The 10,897-nt window shown below is 48.9% G+C and overlaps 2 protein-coding genes across 6 annotated transcripts in view; one reads left to right on the top strand and one right to left on the bottom strand.

Moving 5' to 3' along the window:
• Positions 1-6,746, bottom strand: part of Cramp1 (cramped chromatin regulator homolog 1) — a 66,099-nt gene extending 59,353 nt beyond the window's left edge. For 2 of the 3 annotated variants that reach the window (XM_005349119.3, XM_013347404.2), the window contains exons 1-2: positions 6,489-6,746; positions 4,651-4,991 (exon numbers count right to left, since the gene is read on the bottom strand). In XM_005349119.3, coding sequence (XP_005349176.1) covers positions 4,651-4,990 — 340 coding nt within the window. In that variant the 5' untranslated portion in view covers position 4,991; positions 6,489-6,746. Of the gene's footprint in view, positions 1-4,650; positions 4,992-6,488 lie in introns of those variants that run through there. The other variant, XM_026780348.1, reaches the window with a different exon arrangement.
• A 448-nt stretch (positions 6,747-7,194) lies between these two features.
• Positions 7,195-10,897, top strand: part of Ift140 (intraflagellar transport 140) — an 89,111-nt gene continuing 85,408 nt past the window's right edge. For 2 of the 3 annotated variants that reach the window (XM_005349117.3, XM_026780994.1), the window contains exons 1-3: positions 7,195-7,833; positions 8,489-8,518; positions 9,812-9,989. In XM_005349117.3, coding sequence (XP_005349174.1) covers positions 9,843-9,989 — 147 coding nt within the window. In that variant the 5' untranslated portion in view covers positions 7,195-7,833; positions 8,489-8,518; positions 9,812-9,842. The remainder of the gene's footprint in view (positions 7,834-8,488; positions 8,519-9,811; positions 9,990-10,897) is intronic. The other variant, XM_026780995.1, reaches the window with a different exon arrangement.

The following is a 10,897-nucleotide window of genomic DNA, read 5'->3' as shown; positions in this document are numbered from 1 at the left end:
TCTGTAGACCAGGCTGGTCTCGAACTCACAGAGATCCGCCTGCCTCTGCCTCCCGAGTGCTGGGATTAAAGGCGTGCGCCACCACCGCCCGGCTGAAATAGTTTCTATACACTCCAAAATAAGGCACAAATATCAAGATGCTAAAGTACTCTTTACTAGCAAAAGGCAATCCTACTAAGGTAGACACCATGGAAACTACATTAATTTTAACCTTAAAAGGAAATGAGTTAAGCGTAGTAGTGCATGCCTTTAATCCCAGCACTACAGAGGCTGGAGGTAGATTTCTGTGAGTTCTAGGCCAATTTGTCTACAATGCAAATTCAAGGCCAGCCAGAGTTATGTAGCCAGCCTTCAGCACAGTAGCAAATGTTACCTTACCTACTTAACAACTTCCTTGAACCGAATGATTTATCAAGAACCTCTGAGTAATATACTTGCACATGAGAGCTGCGGTAGCAGGCCCTTTGTGAATTCAAAGCCAGCCTGAGCTAGAGTGAGCCCCTGTCTCAAAAACAAAATTACACAGTTTTGACAGTTTGCTCTCTGCCTTGGTGTCATCACAAGAAGTCTAAGGATTGTGCACCCTGGCTCTTCTTACACATTGAGAACAGGTGTGGTCTATGTCAGAAATAGGGATCACATGTTCAGGCTGTCTTCCATTGTACGAGATATCACAGAGGGTGTGGCTGAAAGCAAGACAGAGTCTCCTTCTTCCTCTTCTGCCTGGGCCTCAATGTGCTTGGCATTGCTTGATGTCACTGCCCATGCATACCTACAATGGGCTCTGCCCCATTCTCATTTAACTAGACTGGGTAGAGGAACCACAGTGCTCTATCCTTCAGTCTTTAGATGCGCTGACCTCTCCTCTGGACAGTGTGAACACAGAGGCCTCACGGGACATGCCACTGTAGCCCAGCAGCAAGTGAATGCTGGGCACAACGCCTTGTGACAGGCCTCGAAAGTGGCTACAAAGCAGTGAAGCAGCACCAGGTCCTCAGCGCATCCCAACCTACATGGAGGGAGGTAATATTCTGGCTGTTTCCTACTTGGAGCAATCCTAAAGGCAAAAGCTAAGCAGAAGTTCACGGGATCTAGAACTACATGTAGATTTTCAGCAAGCCTATCTTGCAGAAAGTTCTCTTGAGAACGGATGAGCTCCAAGTCCCTTCTATAAAGTTGAATTCTTAAACCCTGAAGGGTAAGATGGTAAGTACAGGTCTCAGCCACGAGCACACCTGACTATTCAAAAGGAAATCCATAGTTCAGGCATTATGACTTACTTCTGCCCTGCTACACACACGGACCAGGCATCTAAGAGCTCTGCAGTGGAAGCTGAGCCCTGGACTGCTAGTTCAAACCTCTTTCCAAAGTGGAAAACGGACTGCAAGAGCTGAAAAGTTTAGAAAGCATCTTTTAAACACACCTTTTTTTAAAAAAATGTATTTCATATGTATGGGTGTTTTGTCTGCATGTATGTCTGTGTACTGTATACATGCAGAGTACACAGAGGCTGGAAGAGGGCATCAGATCCCCTGGAACTGCAGTTAGAGATAGCTGTTGTCCACCATAGGGTGCTGGAAACCATGAGCACTTGTCAGTTCTCTTAACTGTGGAGCCATCTCTCCATTTTCTTTTTTTAAAGGTAGGAAACCGAGGCTCAGAGAGATGCACTATTTTGCTGAGTAGTGCTCCGGTGTGTGAACCGGCCAAACAGGGGAGAACAAACAGGAGAGAAGGCTCTCGGTCCCAGCCCAGGTTCTTAGGAACAGTCTCAGTCACTCTGGGCTTCAGTCACAGAAGGGTCCTCGAGTCTCCCAGACAAGAGTGGCAGGGCTGGAAGAATCTAGCAGATCTGCTATTTCTGCTCTAGCTTGAATTCAGTACAGAAACAGTAAACCAGCTTCTATAGCCATTCAAAAAAGTTACAGAAATGAAAATGCCTGTCATGGGGGCACTAAGTCTTCTCTCCCATTATCATTAACAACAAACAAACAAACAAAATACTATAAAAATTGTTTTCATTCAAATCAAAGAATCTACTCTTATGTCCTCAGAGAAAGAAAGCAGAGCTATGTACAGAAAAGCAAACAAGGAGAACCTCCATCTTCTCCATAAGTCCTTCCTTCCAAATTCTCATCAGGATGGGACTTGGAAAGATGGGAAGCCAACAAGCAAAGGAACCACCACTGCTTTAGCTGTAAGCCTTTTTCACATATGCAAGTCATGTTTTTTTCCAAGTGAGACTAAAATTGCAGGCATTCCTCCCTTCCTAGTGACCCATGCTGAACAGCCACAGTGGAGATTTCCAGGGCAGAAGAGAAATGTTCCTCCAGAGAACCATTTCCAAGGGTTGGCTACACAGCATGAATGGGCATGTGGTCACACCTGGCTCCTCCTGGAGTGGACTGGGGTGATGATTAAGCAAAGGTTTCTCCAAAGCCAGAATGGAGATGACCAGGGCATGATGAAGTACATCCAAAGAGTCTGTGCAGCCCATGAGTGGATGACAACTACCAAGAGGACTCAGCAGACAGGCAGGCACTGCCGAAAAAGTTGTCAAAAGAAACAGACTCTCACTTCCCTCCTAGAAACATGGCTATAGCTTACTCTATGGTAAGCCACATCGTGGACAAGAATCAGAACCAGAAGCACCAATGATGTAAGGGACAAGTTAACCAGGAAGCCTCTTCCACCGTGCAAACAAAGCAAGGCTCCTTTTGTCACTTCACAGTTCCCATCCACTGGATGTCAGTTTTGGCACCTCTTCTACATATAGCTACGTACATAGCAATACGTAAGTAAGTGCGCTTACACCAACATATTTCTTCCCAGCAGTCAAACTTCAAGAGGCACCAATGATTGCTATCGTTCCTTTTTTCTTAAGTGAGTACATCTCTGACAGAAAAGCAAATCTGAATAGAGAATTGAGAGGGCAAGGGCGTGATATAAGTAGGTTTTCTGAAATACCATCACCAAAAGCACCCAAAGAACATAAAAGCTTAACATAGACCCAAGAAGCTTAAGCACACCTGTATCTTCTAGTAAAAAGCAGTTTTACAAAAACAATTAAGCTATGTAAATTCATGTTCTTCTAACACCAAAATGAACTTATGTGAGGCAACTTTTAGTTCTGGAAACATACAAAGTTACCTCGAGCTTAGATGCTTAAGTAAGCATACTCACTTCAAAAGGCTTTATCCTGTGGTACGGCCATGAATGTGAAGGCCAGCCTTCCAGAGGAGGACAAGGCAGAAAGAGTTTAATGGAGCACATTTGGGTCAGATCCTCAACACAACTTCTCTCTTAGCTCTTTAAACATTTCCTCTTTAAAACTACCAGGATCATCGTGGTAATTTCTATCAATACTTCCCAAAGAAACAATAACAACAACAAAATAAACTATAATAGTTCAAGTGCTGTAAAAGAGTGTTTTGGTTTTGCTTTGTTTTTTGGAGACAGGGTTTCTCGTAGCTTTGGAATCTGCCCTGGAACTCACTCTGTTGACCAGAATTGCCTCAAACTCACAGAAATCCGCCTGCCTCTGCCTTAGGAGTGCTAGGATTAAAGGTGTGCGCCACCACCCAGCTGGGTTTTGTTTTTTAAATACAGAGTCTCACTATGGAGCCCTAGGTGGCCAAGATCTTGCTGTGTAAATCAAGTAGGTCTTGAACTCGCAGAGATCAACCCACCTCTGCCCCCCAAATGCTTAAAGGTGCAGGCCTCCATGCCTGGCTATAAGTTTAGAGAACACATTGGAAACTGATGTTCATTTGTATTTTTGAAAAAGCCAAGCATATCAATTTAGGCTTGTTATCTTAGCACTCAGGAAGCTGAGGCAGAAAGACTGCTAAGCACTGAAGGTCAGCCTAAGGCTACTTAGTAAATTCCAGGCCAACCTGGGCTACCTAACAGATCCTGTCTTTAAAAAAAGGGGGGGGGGGAGAAAAGGGCAAACTTGGTCAGAAATAAATGCAAGAGCCAATTGCCTGCAGTTAATAGAAACCATGATGTTGAAATACAAATAAACAAAAGCAGACCAGGAAATACGGGCACGTGAAGAACCAAAATGGGACTTTTAAAAAATTACTTCTTTAAGAGGCCTCAGAAAAGCAGTCACAGTCCCAACACAAGGACAGCATCGCGGGCTGCCTCCTGATAGGTCGCTGTTGATTTCATCAAATGGAGATCCTTTCTGTGACACCAAGTATACCTCAGCTGAAACTCTGAGGGTCGCATTTTTGTGTTCTTCATACTTTCAAGCCAGGAACTCTTTGGTGGCGGACAATGAGCCAAACCCAGTCTCTGCCATCACTAACCGTACTTTTTAAATTTCTCATCAACAACCTCCCTGGCCCATAAATTTCAAAAGCCAGTTCCTTTGTTACATTTCCACCACTTGAGGTGTGAAAAGAGAGCAAGTACTTTCTCTGCCTAGTCTTGAGCTATTGTGCGTAATTTAAAATGGCCATCCATGGAAAGCCGTCAGGGACCCTTTGGGAATCTATTTCTCTTGCCCAGAGAAAGGACAATCACTGCCCCTTGTCCTGGTGTAAAGAGAAAAGTAACAGACTCGAAGAAGTAAGGGGACACGTGCCCCTGCAAGTGCCACCCAAGGAGGTCTTGCCACCCGCCAAAGGATAAGGTCCCTACCTTTTCCGCGCGGCCCGGAACCGCTGGCACCACCACTACCCACAGCGCAGGGCGCGTCCTTCCTGGGCCTCTTGCTCTGTGGTCGCACGCTGGACCTGAGGAAGTGGTGCTGGTCTTGGGGACTACCCTGCGGTGGGGACGGTGCTGGTAACCCTCTGGGTGGTGCTGGGGCTCCGGCGGCCCGAGGGGTCTGCCCGTCCCTCTTTGTGCTGTTGCTGTCCTCCGCCGCGTCCGCGCCGCCGGGCCCCTCTCCGTCCAGCGACTCCTCATCGGCCGTCCGCTTGCCCAGCTTCTTGAGCCCTTCCTCCCCGCTGCCGGCGTCGCCCAACTTCACTGTCATCCTGCGGCGGGAGAGGCGAGGAGAGGTGAGAAGGGCGACGGGCAGAAGTTTACCGCCGGCCTCCCAACATGGCGGCCGTTGTTTGTTCCAGCGCCGCCCGCCGCCCGCCCGAGGGCCCGCACAGTGCTGAGCCCGACCGGACCGGGACCCCGCCCCGCCTTTGGATGCCCCCAACCCAGGCTGGCCGACACGGCCCAGAGTCGTGGAAGGCAAGGCGGCAAGGCCTGGCCTCAGCGCCGTAGGAGCCGCTGTCCCGCCACCTACCCTTCGGCGCCGCAGCTCATGGCCCAACCTGGGCCCGCCTCGCTCCCCGCACCGCCCGTGGCCCCTGGCCTCCCCTCTGCTCGCTGGAGACGCGCGCGATCGTGCCGCGCACCTGCCTAGTGCAACGGCCCGCGCTGCCCTCGAAGCCCCCAGAGCTCCATGGGCCAAAGCTGCCGCTCCCTCCGAAGCTGGCATGCAAAGAGAGAGGCTCTGCACTCCGGGAACCTTCCCAGGCGGGAGACGGGAGATGGACCGACTACAACGCTCGTGCAACAAAGCCTGTTGCACGGAACAGGTTAGGGAACACCGGAAAAGTGACAGCATACACTATTATGTTCCAGTCGGATTTCAAGAATCGGAACTGAACTATGTAAACAATGCTGGAAACAACAAAATTCTTGTGATAACTTCTGCCACTGTCATAAAAATATCGGTAAACAAAATAACAATTATCTGCAGCCTAGAGAAGTTACACTCAGAATAAACTAAGGATCAGGTACATTCCAACATCTTAGGAACAGGCTGTGTACGTGATGAAGCAGGAGAGACATTGCGTTCTTCAGCAGACGCGACTCTAGGCTCCACGCAACTGCTGAGAACATTCCCATTTAATAAGAAAACTAGACACAGCCAGGCACCAACGCTAAGAAGGAAACAGATTGAAGGTAGAGACCGGGACGTAAAACTCCAAGTAACACCACAAAATGGTGCTGCAACAAACGGTGTGCATTTTCCTGTTTGGGTCTGATCTAATACTGGCTTAAGAAAACTCTGGCACAGAACCACATACCCACGCTAAGGGATTTCACTCACAGGACTTCTCTTTGAACATATACACTTTTAAGCACCTCACCCAGGTGCCCAGAACCCTGTCATTGCGCTAGGGAATGAAACCCATTCCCAGAACCAGCCTTTCCAACGCCACCGAGCAAAACCGCGTCAGTCCAACAGTATCCACTCGCTTGCGCGCCAGGCCGCGGTCCCCAGGCGCATTCCGGTCGTTCCCCAGTAGCGGTGGACTCCATAGGAGTCCGTCAACTAAACCCGTCACTTCCTGACCGTGGGAGGCACGGGCACTGCGGGCCTCAACCAGGCTCCACACCCTTTGTCCCATTCCGGGTGGGCGAAGCTCACACCGTCCCAGGGAGCTGACCGCTGGCTGCACGCAGCACAGCCAGCCAATACCACAGCCCCTCCGCGGATCCCGTAGGCACCGAGTGCAGCCTGCGGTCACCTTTTTCATCCACGCCTCCCGGCAGCCTGGATCCCGGATCCCGGGCCTCCGCGGGCGCCCGCAGAACCAACCGGGCCGGGCAGCTCCGGCTGCGGCGAGGCCGCAACGCCGGGCTGGTGGTCGTGTGTTGAATGCAGTCGTCGAGCACCGTCCCCTTCGCACGTCCTTTCCGTGGACCGGAGTGCGGCTGACAGGGCTGAGGGCGCCGGTGCTGCCGCCGCTCGCCCTCCCACACCCGGGCCGCCGCGCTCTAAACAGTTCCGGCTACGGCGGCCGCCGGGGACCTGAAGTCAGCGCCGGAGCGGGGCGGGGCTGACGTCTTGCAAGAAGACGAGCACGTCCAGCTTTTCTGCGGGCGCGCCCAAACAGCTGTGTTGCCATTGGTCTGCAGCGGATGCGTGCGCGCGCGCGCAGGGTCTACCGGGGCGGGCCCGCAACGTGGGGCGTGTTGTGACGGCAACCTCGCGCACTTACGGACCGTGCGTCTCTTCGGATTGGCGAACCGACAGCCAATAGGCTCAGCGTCCGGGCTGTGATTGGCTGTGGCTGTGTTGACGGATGCGTGAGAAGAAATCACCGCCTCGGCGGGGCGTCTCGAAACGCGCGCGAACTCGGGTGGGGATAAGGCACTAGGAAAACAGGTTCAGGGCCATAAACATATCATAGCATACCCACTGACACTTGTTCCTTTTAAAGAGATAAGAAAATGTTATTAAAAATTCCATTGCTTACGCAAGTGGCGTTGGAAAATAAGTATACCAGTTCAGAGGCGGTCCCCGCCTCTGGTTATCCCCTTCGCTCATTTGCGTGGACCGTGCTACTGCGCCTGCTCTCCGGCGACACCCGCCGTTGGCTAACACTGGCTGAAGTGCGCACGGTCGCCCAGGGAACCCCTTTCCTAGTAGCGAGGTTCTGCTGAGTACCGGCTTGCAGCTGTCTCCCGAGACGTCAACGCGCCACACTTGGGGGCGGCGTCCAGTACTCAGAACGTCCCAGAGAAGCTCTCGAGCTGCGTCCTCCCATCCTAGGAGATGCAGCAAAGCTCCTCGAGGTGCGGGCTAATGGCCTCCGTAGTGGGGTGGAAAGGATAAATCCAAGGAGAAAAGAACAGGAAACTCGGCGCAGCTTGCCCTGAGTAGCAAATCATTCTGGTCCATGCATTAGCAGGCAGCCCAAACTGTGACCCTGAGGCGGGCCCAAGATTCGGAGCTGCCCCGGGTGGTACCGACTGTCTTCGGCTCTTTCCGCGGCCAGCCGCCAGTCGTTTCGGGAAGCATCAGAGGCGCGGCGCTCTCCCTCAACTGCTTCTACTTTCTTTGAGCGGTGTTGTCCTGGCAACACGGAGGTATAGGGAGTCTGACGAAGTTAGATTCCTATTGCTGAGATGCAGAGGAGTCTGGGGTTGGAGTAGGGAGCCCAGCCAAGCTTAAGGTGGGGGAGGGCCCTTTAGGATCGGGCTGGGGCTCCGAAGTGGCTTGCCAGAACCCTCTTGATTTCTCTATCTATGCTGGCTTCATGAGGGTTATCCCTCCCTGCACAATGCTAGGACCTCCTGCTGATTTTTCGATTTGCCACGTGGATTCCTCTAGATGCATTTAGTGCAAAGTAGGGGGAAGATTAGAAAGTCAAAATCCTGAGCTTGGTCAACCTTCGGATGGCTTTACAAAGATCACATGACCGCTTTGAACTACAAGGCTTTTCAGTAATGTTTACCTGAGGCAGCCAGTGACCTTATTCTAGCCTAGAGGGTGGCCGCTGGTCAGTTCCCCTGAAAGTCTATTTTAGAACCCATCCTAGTGTTCCTGAAAGTGTCTCAGAGGAGTAACTTTTCTTTAAGTTTTGTTGGTATGGCTCCTCAGCCTAATGGGCCTAACAGATTGTTTCCGAAAAGGTGTTTGTTTGGTGGAGGCAATTATCCCTGAAAACAATTGATGACTATAAAAATGAGGATCAGTGGACTGGAAAAAGTGAGATTTTCTTTTTCTTGTTTTATGTCCTAGACTCTTGAAGCTTGTTTTATAAAAGAAAGGGTAAGTACTTGTTCCTGAACTAAAGCCATTAACGAATTCTCATTAAGTATTTTATTGTGAACATCTTCCTCCTAAGGTTTATTTTAATAACTTTTTAGTTATGTGACTGATAATCACTTAAAAACTAGAGTGCTAGTGAAAGAGAGAATGAACGATTAAAACGTTGTATAAAAATGGAGTTATTGAAAAAATGGAGTTATTGAAGCTGGCATCTAGCCCCCTTTTTAAAAATAGAATTTTCGCCGGGTTGTGGTGGCTCACACCTTTAATCCCAGCACTCGGGAGGCAGAGGCAGGTGGATCTCTGTGAGTTCGAGGCCAGCCTGGTCTACAGAGCTAGTTCCAAGATAGGGTCCAAAGCTACAGAGAAACCCTGTCTCGAAATACCAAAAAAAAAAAAAAAAAAAAAGAGAGAGAGAGAGAAAGAAAAAAATAGAATCTTCTCTTTTTGAGGCAAGGTCTCACTATGTAGACAATACTGATTCAAACACATAGGGATCCTCCTGCCCCTTCTTCTTGAGTGTTGGGATTAAAAGCTTATGCCATGATATTTGGCTGTTTTTATTTTTAATGTGTGTATGTGTATGCATGTGTGCCAGCAAAGGCATCAGATCCCGGAGGAACTGGAGTTACAGATGGTTGTGAGCTGCCTGATGTGAGTGCTGGGACATGAAGTTACGTTGTCTGGAAGAGCACTGTGCTTTCTTAACCGCAGAGACATTGTTCAAGACCATGTCACAGTCCAGATTCAGCTTCTCCAGGGTCACTGTAGCCTTGTGATCCTGACTGTCTAAAAGAGACATCTGCCCGCTACCATCTGGATGTCATAGCTAGACAACATTCACGAGTTTTGTGGTTTTACTAAAATTGAACACTGTTTTTCTCCTGTTCCCCCTGTACAGGTGTTCTCTTATGAGCAGTTTGCTTTTATTTTGTTTTAAAGTTTTCTTTGAAAGTATCTGTAGAAATTGAAATCATGCTTATTATCTCTACAATGAGAATTTCCAAGAATTATTTAAAGTCCTGGTTTCAGTGCTCCCTTGCTTTTATTATCTTTCTAGTTACTTCTCTGATGGCAATGAATTTTACTTCCTTCCCAGCACACTGTGAATTGTCACTCCAAGTTTAATTCTTTGCATCTGATTTTCTGTTTCTCCCTAATAGAGATCTCTAGCAAATGAACCTGCCCACATTAGTCTAAAGAACATTTTTCAGGTGCTAGGTGTCTTTGTAGGTTTGCTTCCCTTTTGTAACCTTATATGTAGTTGCTCATGGTGTTTTTTCCCCTCTGCAGGTTTCCTCCCTGACCAGATCTGTACCTCATCATGGCACTGTATTTTGACCACCGAATCAAAGCCCCGGATTCATCCAGATCTCCCTCTCACATTAGCTGGCACCCCACCCACCCATTCCTGGCAGTAGCATCTGAAAGCCCGGCTGCTGCAGGCAATGTAGACATCTACCTTGAACAAGTGAGTCATCGGAGCTACTTAGACTTCAGCAGCTTCTACCTCTTCTGCTCTTTTCTTTCCTTGAGGACAGAGGCCGGGAGTCGGGGTAGCACCACTCTAGATTTCTCCTCATCACTTCTTCCTCAAGGCCAAATTATTCCCACTCATCTGAGCGCTCATGTGTGGCAGTTCTTTTTTCCCTGCCATGTAGATTCCTGAGCATACTTAAACCTGATCCCCTGTGCTGTGCATGCCTTCTTCAACTCTTCCTGTTGGCCCTTTGGATTTTTTTAGATTTATTTATTGTATGTGTATGATTGTTTTGCCTGTTTGTATGTACATGCGCCAGTGCATGTCTTCACGGTCAGAAGACGGCACTGGATCCACAGGAATTGGAGTTATAGATGGTCGTGAGCCATCATGTTCTTGCTGGGAACCAAACCCAGGTATTTAGCAAGGTCAGTAAGTGCCCTGTACCACTGAATCATCTTTCCAGCCCCATGTTGACCCTTTCAAGCTGTACTAGTTTCCTGTGGCTGCTATAACAAATTACCAGATTTGGAGACAATCTGGGTGTCTCCAAAGAAGAGAAACTGCTTTCCTCACAGCTATAGAGGCCAGAATATAGAAGATCTGGATCTTGCTGACCGGCCAGCCTAGCTGAAGCAGTTAGCTCCAGGTTCACGTTAGAGACTCTATCTCCAAGTTAGGGGAGCCGACGAGATGACTCAGTGGGGAAAGGTACTTCCAAGCCCGATCACCTGAGGTCAGTCTACAGGACCCACAAGATGGAGGTAAAGAACTGCTCCCTGTCCTCTTACCTCAACACACATCATGACACACACACGTGTATACACAGATACACACAAAATAAGTTATTTTTTTTGTTCTCTTTTCTTTTTTTTTTTTTTTTTTTTTTTTTGGTTTTT

Source organism: Microtus ochrogaster, chromosome 7 (genome assembly GCF_000317375.1).
Source record: "Microtus ochrogaster isolate Prairie Vole_2 chromosome 7, MicOch1.0, whole genome shotgun sequence".
In the NCBI taxonomy this organism is placed as follows: Eukaryota; Metazoa; Chordata; class Mammalia; order Rodentia; family Cricetidae; genus Microtus; species Microtus ochrogaster.
Note: the sequence above shows the minus strand (reverse complement) of the source record. Positions and strands in the feature narration are given on the sequence as shown.